The 17,115-nt window shown below is 41.6% G+C and overlaps 1 protein-coding gene across 2 annotated transcripts in view; it reads right to left on the reverse strand.

Moving 5' to 3' along the window:
* Nucleotides 1-14,544: 14,544 nt before the first annotated feature.
* SLC15A4 (solute carrier family 15 member 4) overlaps nt 14,545-17,115 on the reverse strand; it is a 30,282-nt gene continuing 27,711 nt past the window's right edge. For both annotated transcript variants that reach the window (XM_080628468.1, XM_080628467.1), the window contains one exon: nt 14,545-15,939. In XM_080628468.1, the coding sequence (XP_080484594.1) occupies nt 15,791-15,939 (149 nt within the window). In that variant the 3' untranslated portion in view covers nt 14,545-15,790. The remainder of the gene's footprint in view (nt 15,940-17,115) is intronic.

Raw genomic sequence — 17,115 nt, forward strand, 5'->3', positions numbered from 1 at the left:
ATAATTCCTTTTCCCATATTATTTTCCTCTCCATGGCTGGCATGATGTACAGTCATCTTCACTGATGTACAGTTGTCTTCACTGAGGCCAGCTGTTGACAAGCTCAGAGTATCTCTTGGCTGTGCTAAACTCGAGGGAGCTCTCATGTCCAGCTGCCTGCTGGAGGAATGCTGCTGGGGTCAGACCTAGGTGCTCAGCTCACTGCCAGTGCTTCAGGTTTGGTGAAGCTGGTGATGCACGCTCCTTGCTCAAAGCTTCTCTTTCATGCTCATTTGCCTCAAGCAGCTCTAACAGCACCTTTTGCTCTGCCCCATTGTTTCATTAGGTAGTAACAAGCCATCCAGGCACTTGAGTTGGAGACTTTGACACTCGAATTGTTTCAGTGGTAAACTCTTTCCTGCACAAGAGGCTTGTTGCCATCAAAGCTTCTTGTAAACACTCTTGGTAATTACAGCTGTATAAAGCTGACTAAATTTTCTGCTTCACATACTGATGGCCTTAAAAATTAGGAAGGAAAACAACTGCTAGGGAGCTAAGAAGTTGCTTTCTAAAGCTCCGGCATGTCCTACAGCTAGTTGGTAAGGCTAGTAATTCAGTTCTAGTTTTCACTCACTGACCAAACTGAATAGTTAGGTGGCCATCCATCTCACTAAAAAAAGTCTGCTGTAGGTTCATCATTTGGTCTGTGTTTTGTGGTGTGAAATGCCCTAGTAAACTTCCCCTTGTTTAAACTAAGAACATTGAAAAGCAATGCTATTATTTTGATGTAGATTTTGATCCCCAAAACTCTGAATGCCTTTGTCTTTTGTAATGGTATCTGTTGGATGGTGGCTTTCCAGAAGGAGAGGTCTCAAACCTGTAGAGAGGTTGCTTTGCAGAATGCGACCTGGCAGATTTCTAGCTTGAGGAAGACCCTTCTCCTCTTGTGCCCTGAGTGAAACCAGGCTTACCTTCTGCTTATAAAGAAAGAGAAATCCCATCCCTCTCCCAGGTCTGCACTTAAAATCACAGTGGATTATTTGCTCTCAGTAAACATTTAATGTAGAGTTAACTTGATTTGCAGGGAGGAGATCTCAAGGCATAGAGCACAGTGTGTTTAAATGGTGCATAGAGTCATTGCAGCTCTCCTTGAGCACTCAAGCTCCAGAGTATGACACTGCTAACCCTGGAGAAGGATTACATTAAGGCATGTTGCTTTCAGACTGAATACTGTCTTGACAAAAGCATCCTCCGAAAGCAGACAATAGGTGTGTTATGTATTCAGGCTTGTGAAACGGAAGAGAAGGTAAAGAGAGCTCTTAACTATTGTGCCTAGGATGATGGGGAAAAGCATGGACTTCAAGACTGCTCTTGATTAAGAGCTCAAACCCAGAGAGCCCACTCAGAATATTTGAGTGGTTCCCCTTTTATTTCAGCACCAGCTCTGAGCAGCAGCAATGGAGGCAGCTGAGTGGAAGACTTAACTGAGCTTTCACTTCTGAGCTGTTCCCCAAGAGGAGAGGAAACTCTCGGCAAGGTGACAGCAGAGTGGGAGCTCATGGTGCGGCTGCACATCTCCGTGATTAATAGTGCTCTGCGATTTGAAGAGCTGTCAAGCAAGTACCTCTTGCTTCTGCTAGAACTCGGTGTTTAAATAGGGCTTCTTGCTGTCAGTGTTCCTGAGCTTATTTGGTATTCAAGGATGCAAAGAGGAACATAAATAATTTGATATTCATACTGACAACTTGAGGCACTGCCATAGCCCCTATTTCAACAATGTAATGGACAGTATGTTATCTCATAATGTGTTTTGAGATCAGAGCTGATTTAAAGGTTATTCATCCTGGGACAAATTATGCTGTAATTGAATTTATCTTGCATATATCTATTCAAGGAAACATAACTACAGTTTAAGGAAGAAAAATACATCAAGAAGCTAAATTTTTATTACCAGTTTGTATAAAAGATACAAATTATTCCAACATCCTTCCTCCACTGAGCTGTATTATTTGCTGCATAATTGAAGTCCAGACTGGAAAATAGAGACTTCTTTCAGCAGATAAAGCTCTACACCTTTAACTCAAAGGATAGCTGAAGATGATAGTGGGGTGAAGCAGCACAGAACATGGAAATAATCAGGTAAATGTAAAATGAATTAGAAAGTAGCTGCCTAGGGTTTAATGGAAAAAGAAATGTTCAGCTGTGAAACATGAAAGCAGAGCTATAGCATCCCCAGCCTGTGAAATGGGAGTTAATGCACTTACTGGGGCAAATGGGTACATGGTAACTCCTGCCCCTGTTAGCTGGCTAGGGCTCGAAGAAGCTCTTATTCAGATTAACACATGGTGATAGAGCATGTAAGAAGCCAGTGACTTGAGAGTTGTGTCCCAGGGCTACTCGTAACCAGCCTGTGCTCCCTCCAGGGTGTGCAGTCTCCCAAATGAGATGGCCTGGAAATGGAGCAAGAAGGGATGTTGGAGTGTGTTGTCCATCCTTGGCAAGTACAGCAGCACACGGCAGCAGTGGAGCAAAGCTCTCCCCCTTGGGCATCTCTGGATGCTTGCTTGACTGCAATGTGTTTAGTGGAGTGAAAGGGGTGAAGTGACAGGCCCAGGACCTTATAATAAGTAAGCCTGGGACAAAGCCAAAGCTGGAAGGTAGGAACAGGCAGCACATGCAGTAGCTTCCAGTTGCTGGATTTGCACAGAGATGCCCATGGTTTCCTTCCAGAAGCTTCCGCAAGCCCTGGCTGTGCTGTTTTCCTACAGTGGCCAAACCTCAGCTTGGACCAGGGGGCTTCTGCTTGTGAGTCCTGGCAAGTGGCTCAGGGGATACAGGAGGATGTCCTCGTGGGTACAGCACTGTCCTGCAGCTTCTTGGGGGGCAGTTTCAGAGCATCTCGCTTTGAGGCTTCACACGTGGGACTTCTAGAGCATAGATAGATAATGTTGAAAAACACTGAGGATGAATTGGATGTCATTGCCATGTCCAGATTATCTCAACAAGCTGTTTTGAAAGGGAAGATTGCCTTTAGCTGACCAAAACGCTCCTGAATGGGGATCTCTGTATCTTGGTTTCCTTGCCCAAATACTGCAATTTTGGTACGGGGAAAAGAATTCATTTATCTCTGAGATAACAAATTTTAGGCTAAATTTTAGCCAGATGGTTCAGAAAACAGCTGAGAGATTATAGCCCCCAAACCAGGCTTTTAATAGGAATTATAAATCGCTATAACGCTGCCACTAGCACTGTTCTAACAATGGAAGAATTATTTCCCTCATTCATTTCCCCATTCCTTATTATTTATCTTCCTGTTCTTCATTATGTATGTTGTTTCACCTCTCCTGCTGCTTGGTACATCAGAGGGAAGGATTTGAGCCTTAGAGAGTCTCAGGAGCAGCAGAATCTCATGTTTTGCTTAAAAGTTTTCTTCAAAACTCATCTTTAACTTAACAAAAATACCCCGAAGGATGCATCACCCTGGGATGTTGTGCATCAGATTTGCACCAGTACCAGCAAAAAGGTTCCTTGAATGGTCTTGGTGGCACCAGCCTTGCTCATTACATTGGAAGTTACTTGTTTCTGGAAATCTGCAGCCTTGTGGGTTTACTCTGGCTTCTGGAATTCTCCTTGCTGGGAGATCAGTCTCCATGTCCCCAAGTCCTGCTCTAAAACTGACCATGGGACAGTCGGGTTCTTCTCAAAGGGTTTTTAATAGCTTTTTTTAAAGCAGCACTCCAGCAAAATATTTATTCTCCGAGAGCTTCCCCAGCCTGAAGTGATTGCACAAGCATTGAGTGTTATTTCAATGGCACTTGAGCACAGTCAATATTTGGGCTCTTCAAGAAAAAACCCAGCAGCCTGAGCGATGCTTACACACAGGTTGGGAAGAGCAAGTCTGCTGTTTGTCCTCTGTATTCAGGGATGCTCCCTGGTGAGGCTTTTACCTTTAAGGCAGTCACTATGAAAATGAAGTGTCTTGAAAAATCCCAGCTCTGGGAGGCTTTTAGCTCCTCAGAGGTAATAAAAAGGCAAATAGATGGCAGAGCAGCCAGCGGTCCTATGAGAAACCTGCCTCTCATTCTGTGTTCCTGGGGCTGAGCCCTGAGAGGGGGACTCAGAGTTAAGGATTCCCCAGGCATAGGCTGGGGATGTGCAGGGGGAGGAGGAAGGGCAGGGAGCACTAAGAAGGGGTCTAGGGGAGCTGGCTTGTGTTGTTCATCTTCCTCCAAGCTTTCTAGGTGATCTGGGCAAATGATATACCCCCTTGAGTTCTGTATGTCATGTTAATACGGTGTCTGCTGTCTCACAGGCCTGTCTGGATGTGTCTGGTTAGGTTATGTGCTTATACAAGGTCAAGAACAGCAGGATCCTTTATTCCTGATCTTAGGCTTGAAGATGGTGATGAGTTGGGGGGGAGCTGAGTCTTGCTGCACTGCCCCACCAAGTGCTGTTACCTGCTTAGAAATGGTGGTATTCTGCTAATGTGTGACTTTCCTTGCCAGCTTAGGTTTAACCATGCTCATATCCTCGCCCTGATCAGGCTGCCTTTCTTTGTTTTACTTCTGATAGAATCTGTGATTGCAGTGTCGTGGCTATAAATGATGCAAGCGGAGTATGCATGGGTGAAGTCTAGGCTTTGCTTTAACTGGGGGGAAAAGAGTAATCTATCTTTTTGCTTACATACATTGATTCAGTTAAAAATTCCAGGATACTGGGAGTCAATCAATTGGCTGAATTGGTCTTGTGCCACTGGTGAAGCTCAGGAGTCCACCAACCTCTATGTGTTTGCAAACAACCTTTCCAATATTACATAAAATAGCTTTCCAGTCTAATGCATCATTGCCTCTGGATGACCATGAACTCCCAAAGCACACCCAAAGCCCAGATGATTGTTAATATTTTAACACATGAATTAGTTCCACGAGCATCTGCCTTGTCTATGTCCCTTCAGGTGACTGCAGCACTCAGCTTTGCTTCATGGTTCTCACACCTTCACATGAAGCACTGCACAGCATAGCTGTCAAGCAAGAGGTAGAGAAGCAAATGCATTGACATACAGAGTAGAGCTGGAAAATCAGCTTGATGGAAAACAAAAGGAGAATACCCCTTGGTATAATAATATTTGCTAGTGGCTAAGCAGTTCTCACCTGAGCCGCCCTGAGGGGAAATGAAGTTTGATTTCCCAGCTGGAAAATTTCACTCTAATGTCAGCAAAGGGAAACAACTGTGAGAAGGGAGAATGTATTTCCTTCAAATGCTTACTAATGTGCAGATAGCGGACTAACAGCAGTGACTCCTGCTCAGGTTTTTACTTGAATTCTTCATGTGAAGGAATGGATGTTGCTGAAACTCAGTCACAGCTGCATCTTGGTCTGTGGCTGCTGTGTAACCTTCAAGGACACTGAGACAGAGGCAGTGAGAAAGCAGTTACTTTCTGAATTAGAGTTGAGGTGAGTGGTGAATTGCTCAATGGTTCATCATGGAGAAGCTGCAAGATGTGTGTGAGTAGATTGAGGCCTTTCTGCAATGGGGACTAGGGGAGGAAGGAGAATATCCAGCTTATGCTGAGTACAGGCTTTTATGCAGTTGTACCACATTGGTATGGGGAGATGAGGCCGCTGTCACTCAAATGTGTAGAATTGTGCGAAGCTGGAAACAAGACAAAATACAAATAAAGCAGTGGGTTTGGTCACTCCCAAACCCAGTCTCAGGTTTGAGACTCCTCCATCAGAGATATTATTGTTTTGAGGAGATCCCTAATAGACAGAAGGATGGGATAAGGGTAATGGTTCTCTTCCTTCCTGAAATGCTTCATCTCTCCGTGCCGCTTAAAATGGGCTGGAAGCAATGGCTGGCTATGGCTGCAGACCCCCCCGCCTGGTTCTCCTGCACAGCAATAAGAGCTCTCAAGCAGCAGCCTGCTGGGTCACAACAACAGGTTCAAATTCAGTAGATAGGAATTGGTGGCAGTAAGATAAACCTCTCTGGCACCCTGGTGAGGGCCTGCAGGGTGCTGGCTGCGTGCAGAGCCACCCACAGGACTTCAGACTTCTTTTCCTTCCATGCTGGGGTGCTAAAGAGGCTGGGAGGTTGAGCTTGAAATAATGCCACTGCTGACATGAGAGTTGGAGTTCAAAGGCAGATTTGCCCAGTGACAAGGCATCGGCCTGAAGGTGTTACTTTATCTTGCTTCATTACATGAACAGAATTCAGTTGATTTTATTGAAGAAAAAGCAGTAGCAGAACAAACGGGCGTTTTCTAATACCATTTGAACCTGCCATCTATTTTAATTTCAGCTCATGCCAACAGTGATGGCTTAATTGTAACTGTCAGCCTCTCAGCAGACAGTCACTTCACTTTGCTCACTATAAACAGATCTATTTTAAACCCTGGCAACTAGGGGCAAACATCTCTAAAATGTCTAGAGCTGGGCAGACGCCTCAGCCAGTCTTTCCCTCCCCTCTGTAAATGGCACTGAGCACAGCTCTGGCTTCGCTCAAATCACTTTTGTGCTCTCTTCCCACGGATGCTCTAGTTTTGTTGCTGGCACATACAGGGCTTTTCGTGGGTGTAGGGAAATGTTAATATGAAGTGAAGTGTTTTTCTTTCATGCCTGTCCCTGAGCATCCAACCTCCATCAGAACTGGATGAAAAATGGCTAAAAATGTTCATCTGCCTCCCTTTTCCCCATGTGTTTCCCTGCGGTAGATAGGAAGCATTACCAAGACTACTATAACTTCAATAAAGCTCAAGGGAAAGCAAATCACTGCATTTCTCCAGCACTACGCCATTTCCCACATTCAGAAAAAAATCCCCAAAGCCACCCCAAAACCATTTCCTCATCCCAAAACTTTTTTCCTTTCCCTCCTTATACCTTAAGAAACCCAAGAGATCTGCCTACAGCAAAGTGCAGGGGCTGCAGCCTAACTCCTGTGAATGAGATGGTGCCTCTGCTCCTTATGGTTCAGTTTGGGTTTTCTGTGGTCAGACCTTTTGCTTTGCAGGTACCCGAGCAGTCAGGCAGTCTCTGAGGCAATTTCCATGTGCCCTCTCACAGAATAGGGAGTAGGAAGGGCTCATGGGCTGGGTGAGCACACACAGGACAGTTAGGGACCATAGCAGCCTCCCAGTATCTGAAGGGGGCCTACAAGGATGCTGGGGAGGGACTATTCATTAGGGACTGTAGTGACAGGACAAGGGGTAACGGGTTCAAACTTAAACAGGGGAAGTTTAGATTGGATCTAAGGAAGAAATTCTTTACTGAGAGGGTGGTGAGGCACTGGAATGGGTTGCCCAGGGAGGTTGTGAGTGCTCCATCCTTGGCGGTGTTCAAGGCCAGGTTGGATGAGGCCTTGGGTGGCATGGTTTAGTGTGAGGTGTCCCTGCTCATGGCAGGGGGGTTGGAACTGGATGATCTTAAGGTTTTTTCCAACCCTAACTATTCTATGATTTACCACTGCCTGTCTTTAACTGCTTGTATCTGCAGTTGGTCTGTATCTTTAGATTTCATTTCACATGCACATTTTAAATTGCTACATGTCTAAGGAAAGCAGACAAAAGGGTTCTTTGCCTGCCAGAGACATGAATCACATCAGGAAAGAGAGAATAATAAAATATTATTTAATATACTGCAATAGACACAGCAGATGTTTAACTTTCAATAAAAATGACCCCATATCATTTTATTAACTTCAGGGATGCATTAGTCTTCTCTTCAAAAGGCTGAAGAAAATGTATCTATTGTACCAAAAATTAGAGAGGAAATTGAAGGAAGATGTCATCATGGCATGTTTTCCCCACTACACAGTCTGTAGGACTGAGTGATGCAGTAGCACAGTTTTAATTAGAGGCAGCTCCTGTCAAGTCTTACTCGTATGTGCAATTTGAACCCCAAATCAGCCACCTCTTCCAAAACCATGAAAATCAGGCTGCTGGATTCAGCAAATATTAACTGCTGACAAACCATGTGAAGTGTCTTAGAAGGTCTCTGGTGTACGTGCAGGCAGGCACACTATGTGCATGGGCATACATAGTTAAGACCGCATATTCCAGTGATAGCTAAGAGTAGCCTCCATTGACAGCCAGCTGCTGTCTTGAGTGTGGACATTTGTAAGAGTTAACACCATGTAGAATCTTCGGTTTATGTCCTGTCTCCTTCTAGTACAGCAGAAGGAGATACTGGACTGCATTGGTTGGTGTTTGAGAGCAGTACTTCTTCCCTGCTCAGTTGGGTTCACTGTGTTGGTCAGATAACACTGACTGTGAGCATGAACTCCCACTGACATCTGAGGCTTGTTGAAAGAACTGATGGAGGTGGCAGCCTCTAGGAAGCTCCAAACATGGGCTTTGGGGTCACAAGTACCCCTCCTGTAAAAATTAAGCAAACACTTGTTTGCAGGATCAGGACCTGATCTCACATCCATAAGGGATAAATGTCTTGCTTTAACTGTATCAACACCAGGCTTCTGCTTCAGAAAGCTTCAAGTTGAAGATGAGGTGAAATTATTTTTTCAAGCTATTCCAAGTGCTTTTCTCAGGCTTTGGAGTGTGTTTTGATGTCTTCTGCTTTCACTTCAAAAGGCTTTTTGACCACATTCCAGCTTGACATCCTTATACAAATATGTGAAGTGTTTCAGCAATACGAGTGCTTTGTGAAGCTATTCTAAATTGTCATAGGACTTCATGCTTTTATATTGATTTGGGACAGTTTTGGATCACGTAGAATGATTTCATAACATCAGAGATCATCGGATTTGATGAGTTGGAATTTAGCGATGATGAGCATTGTGGACATGCATAATATAAGTTCGGAAAATATTAGACTCTTAAAATCTGCAGTAGCATCACTGACAGGCTTTGCCTACTGCCCTCCGCTGTTCCTGGGCTACGTTAGTAGCTGCAAATGATATTAGACCACTACCCAAGTGAAGTGTGGGCTGAAGACAGCAAAGAGGGGAGAGCTGTAAAGGTTAAACTACCACGATTCAAGTCTATTGAAACAGAACTTGAGTTCTTCTCTAGACTTCCAGCAGCTGTTTAGTTTCCCTAGACTGCAGAAGTGCTTTAAAATTCATGGGTTTGCTTATTTTCTGGTGTAATCATTCTCTACATTGACCCTTTCAGCTCAGAAACAAGACTGAATTGCAGCACAAACAAGGTTACTACCTGTCTGTTGAGCTCTTGTCAGTAGTTACAGGAGGGCTCTCAGCCTGCCCTCTGTGTGATTGGATACAGTGAAAAGAATACTTGCAGTGCAAGGGGAAAGTTTGTGTTCAGTTACATTGCTTCACAATTGGGAGATTAAAATGCAATTAGCAGGGCCTCAGTAGGTGATCACGGGGTTGACAGAGGTAGCTCTCTAAGCTCTCCTTCTCTCCTTCGTACTAAAATGCTTTTCTCATTTAAATTAATCCAGTTTAAAACTTGTAAAACTGGTAGTCCATACAGAGTAAGTATCAATAGGAGGAGTTCACGTAAAACAGCTACTGCCAGACTAATCCTCTAGATGTGCTCCTAGATATTGGCCATTGTAGGCAATCCCCAGCACAAGCTCCTACTCCATCTTTTAGGACTACTCTCTCTACTTCTTACTTCTAGTCTGATTTAGACTAGGTTTTCAGGCATTGATTTAAGATTTGAGCACCGTGCTCAGATCTACTGCTAATTGTCACAGAGAACCTCTGCATCATCATATCCAAACAACCTCCTAAGTAATTTGTCATTGTAGTTTGACCTTTGAAGGATGGGACAGAGCAGAGGTATAACCCAGTGGCCCCTGATTCCCATCACTACTTAACTCACAAAGCTAAGGTTCTATATTGGAATAGAAGTTATTTTTATGATCTGCGTTGCCCAGACTCTACACAAATAATTACCATAACAAGGAGTTGTGTTATCTACAGCAGGAAGAGAAGGCAGGTATAACAGTGTAACATGACCACTGCAGGGTTATACCTCATTGTAACTGTAGGGAGGAAAAAAAAGCCCAAACATTACCTGTATTATCTGGTAGCACCAATTTAAACTAAACCAAAGCATGGCCAGTCATTTGTGCACCTTTCGCAGTGCAGCCCTGTGGAAGTATCTCCAAAGGATTTTAATGTAGCAACAAACAGCGACGAACTTACAAGATGCAGTAATACTCATTAATTTTAAAGCCACTCACCTTTTAATTAAGTATGATGTTGTAAAATCTCGGGTTACAGCTGAGATCGCTTCTGCTGCTTTTATTCAACCTTTTTTCTGCCATTTTAAGTAATTTACCTCTTACAGTCCTTGTGCTGTATTTACAAGCAGAGGAACACCTGGTTCGTGTTTCAGAGTTATGCCTTTGAGGTGGAATGTCTGCTGTTTGACAGTAATCATCTGCTTCCCTTTAGTTCTTCGGGCTTTTACATAGAAACATTTGGGTTGTTTTGAACTCGGTTCTAGACAAATCAAGATTAAATTTATCAACTCTTAAACTGGAGGTTGCAGCATCTAGAAGCTTCTTTTCTATGCAAAACAGATGAAATACACAAGCAGCTTATTTCATCCAGACTAGTCTGCAGGGTTTCAGGCCTTCAGAAATGCAACCTTTTGAAATACTTTCTTCAGGCTTTTACGCTTCAGGACAGATGTCTCAAAACATATTTGCACAAGATGCCATACAAATGAAGAGCATTTGTCTGAGTGAGCCTAAATGGCAATCCTCAGGTCTTGTTCCAACTAACCCTACAAATGGAGCCCCCACAGAGGATCACTTGTCCAATCACAGAAATCTCTAATTACTTGGAAGAGAAGGGGAATGGCGCCCTCCCTGCCTTATCCCAGGAGCTCTAGTCTCAAACCCAGGCTACCACCTCTAGTCATAAACTGACCTAACACTGTACTGCTTCCAAGGTCAGTGCCAGCTGATGGGCAGAGGCAGCAGGAATCCACATCAGTGATTTTTGTAAAGTAAGTGAATTGAATTCCTTCCATCAGTGACTTCTGATACAGTACTAAATTCTGCATTAAAACCCTAGGAAATTTTGGGACTCTTACCAAAACCCACATTTCTTTTAATTGTAATGAGCTGACAGGAGGTTATCATCAATAATGTCTTCAGAAACAAGCAGAAAAATTCCTGATGCTTCACATAACAGCAATACTGGGATTTGCTGAAGTCAATGAGGACATTTGCATTTATCCAGCCAAGAGCTCAATGTGGGGTGTATTTGTTATTGTGAAAGCATACTGAGTCATCAAGCTGTCAAGGAGCTTCACTGACATAATGTTACACTGGAATAGTCATTTAAAAGAAGTAAATATAACTTCACTAATAGAAATGTGTTATTAGCACAGCTTTACTTTTTAAGCCTCCAAATACAATAGCCAAGACAGTGCTCCGCAGCCATCCCCCTCCTTCAGGTAATTTTCTAATGTGGCAGAAAAAAGCACCTCTCCCAAATGTATGGACAAAGCCAGAAAGGGAAGTATCAGTTCTGTTGCAACAGGCCATGAAGGATGCTTGACACCATATTTTGACCGACTGCTTTCCATTTTCTGACTACCACCCTTCTCTCCAGAGGTCACAGTGTCAGGAATTGAGGGGATAGAGCTCATCAAATGCTTGGGACATCCTTCAAAGGAAAAACAAAGAATTTAAATGTAAAGTTTCTCTTCACAGGAGTTGCTAGGATCTCACTCCTGTTCCTTGGCTCCAGAATTACTGCAATTCCATTATCCTCTGCCTAGCTACAAGCAGGAGGAAAGCTCGCTTCAACGTCTGCCAACGTGTCATTTTAATTATTTCACTTTATGTCCTTAATCCAGATTTTCCTGTGCAGGGTACTGCTTTGCTAGACAGCATTAGGAAGTTGTGCTTTAATTCTGGATCACTTTAACTAAGTTCTAAAATGTGAAATTAATTAATGGCGATCCTTCCCCACATTTTAATTATTGCAGTGGTGGCAGAGCAATTTGCCTAAAACCTGGGGCTATACAGCAGCCCTTAGTATCTTCTCCCTCAAGCCCCTTCATCCTCTGAGGAGAGCACTGCTCTTCACAGATGTTTAGTTTGCAGACTAGCAGTTTACAGCATCTTTGCCTAGCAGTAGTCACTTGTCATTATGATCATGTTAATAGTTATCACTATTTAAATATGCTAGTCATTTTGTGTTGATACATGGTATTGACTGGTTTCCACAGCTACAGCAGATAGACCTTGGTGTCTCCTGAAAGTTCAGAGCCAAGAGAAAACTATTCTTGAAAAGGTTAGGGGATAGGTAGGAAGAGATTGTGATGTACAGCATTAGATGTGGAGAAATAGTTATGTCTATCTCACAGCTTTCAGAAACATGTTCTCTGTTTGAAGTTCTATCTTCAAAAGCCTAAGCAATATTTACCTTGCTTTTCCTTGTTCATTAAAGTGTTCTATTCCCTCCCAAAAGTGATCTATGGACTCTGTTGTATCACTAAATCTCATTGCTGACTAATGCTTCTTAGTATGGGGGATGAGAAATCTTACCAGTCAAATACGGTAGCTGTGCACCAAAGGAGTACAGTATTGAAGTGTCTACCCTGCAGTCTCAAAGTGCCTGCAGTTTGCATAGACTAGACCTAAGACTGCTGTTTGGACGCTGATAATATGTACTGTTATCTGCTCTGCAGCTGCAAAGCCAGCCAAGGATCATCTGTACCAACCTGTGCTGTAGCTCTTTGTCTGTGTCTAGCTAGCTCAGGACTGTCTATGGAAAGTGCAGTCACAGCTCAGCTACCCACAGACATTCCTTCCACTAAAGGGCATCCATTAATGTTATGTATTTTGAACTTACTGTAGGAGAATGTCCTGATAAAGAAAGCATGCTTAAGAAGGATTAAAAAACCCCCAACATATAAGGGAGTATAGAGTCAAAGAATGGAAACAAAAGCAAGTTTTCATCATTCAGGATATAAAGTAGCCACTTAAACTTTCTAGTTTCTTCTGTTCTGGTGATTCCTCAATATGCTAGGTTATTTTACCTCCTTTTTCAAGCATTACTACAACCACTGGGAGACTGAACTTAGTGGGATGGATTGTAATTAATTCCCAGTTCCATTCTTGTAAAAGTGTAACGTTTTTCATCCCTCTTTATGATCTTTTACGTCCAACAGACTGTAGGTTAGAGATCACAAGTCATTTGCAAACCACTGTAAGTGGATCCAATTACTATGTAACTAGGTTTTGACAACTCTTCTTTCCACTGACTTACAGAACAAAACCTATGTTGTGAATACTGTAATGGAAAAGTTAATTCCAATATGGATAAGACTATTAAACCATGCTGTGTATATGACATGAAAAAACAGCCAACAGCCCGATTATATGAACTGTCACTAGGCAATCTTGACTGAAAGTACTGTTTATTGCTATTCTGAACTTCGTGCTACTTGGAGCAAGGTGTTTATTTACATACTTACTGTTGTGTAGCTTCTGACCTTAGTTCTCCTCTCTGTTCTTTCACTGCAGTTACATCCTTGCTCTGGAAGGCCAGCAAGTGCCATGCTCTCAGGTATGTGCATTATTCCTCCAGCAGCACTGAGCATTGGTCTACAAATTCTCTCCTTCCTCAGAAATGAATCTGCATCTCAAACTCTTGACTGTTACTGACTTGTAACAGGGTAAAAGATACTTGCCCAAATGTTGAGTGGACTAACATAGTATTAGTTATCTTTTTCCTTTAACAGTTTCACTAAAGTTTGCCTGCACAGACTGCCATGGCTACTATTAGACACCTCATTTCTTATAGTCATGTGCAGATTACTCTCCATTCTTCATTAAACTCAGTTTTAACTATAATTGGCAGACCCATCTCAGATGGAAAATCTATTAATTTTGCTGAAAAATGTTAAATCTTGGGGGGGAAAAAATAATGCAATGAATTAAGTTCAGTTACTGCAATAGGGATAAGTAAACAGGGACCAGAGGTGGTAACTTCTAACACCAGAAGCAATATTACTCCTGGAGGTTCCTTCCTTCTAAGGCAAGGACACTTTTAAAAGCAAGATCTTCATACAACTAGCAGAATAACTTCATGGACACAACCCAGTTCCCTCCTGTGATTATATACGCCTTAGAAGTGAATTAAATAAACATGAAACACTACAGCTTCATCCCTCTATCATAAGTGCCTGACTGAAAAAGCATACATAGAAATTATTTAGTCCCTGTATGTTCCTTATGCAGCTTATACAATCTTAATATTTTTAGCTGGTTATAAATGGGATATTCCAGAAATATAGCAGATGGAGCTCTTAAAGTTAGAAAAGGAAATCAGCTTTTCCTCATATGAGATACTACTTACTTACTTCTTTTTATATAGTATGATTTGAAACTGAAATAACTGAAAAAAAAAAAAAATGCAATAGCTAAATAGCATCTACACTGATTTACCTTGGTAAAGACAGGACAGCTTGCATTCAGCTAAGTTATCTGACAAAACTAATAGGATGACAGTGTACACTTAGAAATCTAATGACATTCCACTATATATTTAGGAAATAAAGGCTAAAGAAGTAAATAATATAATTTTATCCACCTAGAAACAAAGGGTCAAAAGTCACAGCATGGAACTTCATTTTATTTTGTAAACTCATTAAAAAGATGTCCATGTACAAAACCAAGATATTTTAACAATGTAAATGCAGACAAAGGAAATGATAAAAATTCAACACATTAATAAAAAGTTGAGTTTTTATTTTCTTTCTGCATAATTCCCTGCATCTTCCATACCATCTGCACACAATCTTAAGTACAATTGTTAGAATCATTAAAATTCAAGAGGCTGAACATAAAAACCATTTGCTCCGCTATAGGAATGTGTTGCTGAAAGATACAAACCCTGTAGCATGTTAGCTAGAAGTAAGACACAAGACTGAAGAACTGGCTGAAAGGCTTCTAAATTGTTATTGTGTATTCATCTTCTGAGAATTCAATCTCAGTTTTCTTCTGCAAATATTTATATATTCCTTAGGGAAATAACAGCATTAGATTGAACAGGGGTTTTTCAAAAGATGTTTGTTTCCATATTATCCTAATACATCTACTGCAGATCCAAAAAATAAAAGTGCTCCTGAAGTAAAACCACTTCAGTCCAAACAAGTGCTTCATTGTGCACTAAAAGTCACAGCCAGTTATATGACAAGCTACTGTGGCATATAATTCAGGCTTCAGTATTGGATACTTTCGGCTGCAAGTTTGGACTTAAATCCTTGAGACAGTGCCAGTGAAAGGTCAATTATAAAACTTAATTTCTTTTTAATCTGAACTAATCTGCAATTTAATTTGTCCCTGTTTCTCCTCCAAAAATGACTCTCAGGATTGAAAATTTATTCTTGTAACCACTACTTGAGGTTTATTAAAATGCTTTCATTCTTGTGTCTTCAATGTAGGCTTGAGACTGTTGAGTGTTCCTCTAGATCCACTGTTCTTCACTAAGCAGAGTTTTTCAGTCAGGAACAATTCATATCACGAGTCCTTCTATTCAATTTCCATTGTAAGTGTCCTGGCTTCCAGGAGTTTAGTAATCTCACGATTAACAAAGAGCAACTTGAATGCCTAGGCTAGAGTAAATACACTTCTGAGATCTGTGTTTGTTCTCTGCCACATCATAGTGGTAGTGCAAGAAACCAGCCCCGCCAACATAAGGCACTTACTGATGTTACATGAGAGGGGGGCAAGGGAGAGAACTCTTGTAACATGCAAGTCTAGTAAGAGTCTCACTGGAGAAAACCAGGGTATTGCAGACGCAGGGTGCACTGCCACTTCACTATGAGCTTCTGTAATAGTCTGCTCTGTAACAGATATCAGATCCTCCCATTGGCAGCCACTTCATTAATCTTTGATTTTTGATGATCATATTTCACAGAAACAATAAGGAAAAGCAAGAGAGTTGCTCCTTGGATAGCAGCCAGCAGAAAGAAGTAATAGTTTAATTGGCAGCCATTAATATTACCTAGAAAGAAAAAGATTGATACAGATTATACAAATTAAAATGTCAATCCCTTCAAGCTTAACTAGTGAAGACTTTGGCAAAACAAAACCAAATCACATCTCCATCTGACAGCACAGTTTAATTTTTAATTACCCAGAGCAAAAGATGGAACTTCAGAGGAAGACGTGCACAGTACAGGGATTGCTTTCGTTTGTGCTTCAATGCCTCAAACCAGGCAATGTCCCTGAAGATGCTGATATGCTCTTACTGCAGTATTTCTTACAATAAATTGCTGGAAGCTTGTCCTACCACTGTAAGACCTTTGTGCAAACAAAGACTATATACATGTAACAGTGGGTATGCTTCATGAAAGTCAACAATTTTAAGGGCTAATAAGTTAATAATCTTCCTTTCTTCCCCCTCTGCCATTTTTTTTTAAAGTCTGGTTTCTTATGCTGCAAACTTGCAATGCCTTGACTTCAGATAAACCTCAACGTGTATTTTCATATATGATTTACTTCATAATGGTAAGCAATAAAGATCACTTGTCAATTTTTGAGAAGATGCCAGATTTCAAATGCAGAAAAAAAGAAAACATCCCTGTGCTGTGGCCAAATGGACTAGAAAAAAAATTGCTGTAAAAAAAGCTCTGGATCCAAGATGGAAGCAAAATCACGGTGACAGAGATGAGTAATGTAAAGCCTTTACCATCTTTTCTAGATGTGCTTTTAAGGAGCCTGGAGAAAACAGTGCAGTGACAAGGCTTTAATGGCAAAAAAGGAAGTCCCTTCTGTTTTACAGCATAACTGAAACAGGTAAATGTATGATTTCTTTTTTTGTACTATGTATACTAGAGTCTCCTCCAGCACCCTTTTCACCACTACTATATGGTCCTTCTGCATCTGGAGGCCTATACTTCCCTTCTCTGCTAAGTCAAAATAAGAACAAAAAGTTGAATGTTTTAAAGGGAAAAAAGTTTGGCAATTCTGTAGATATAAAGAAAGCAATTACTGAGATGTTGTCTAAGCCTTCTTTTAGGACAGAGTTTAGAATTCATGAAAATACACATGGCTTTTTTTTTGGTTCAATTCACCTTTGACACTCCCTCAAAGTTGTTACAGTGATTTGTACCAGATTAAATAATGTTAAATTAAGAAAGCTCATTGCTCAAATATTATTCCTCTGTTAAGCAATATG

The sequence above is a fragment of the Psittacula echo genome (genome assembly GCF_963264785.1).
Source record: "Psittacula echo genome assembly, chromosome: 13".
Classification (NCBI taxonomy): Eukaryota; Metazoa; Chordata; class Aves; order Psittaciformes; family Psittacidae; genus Psittacula; species Psittacula echo.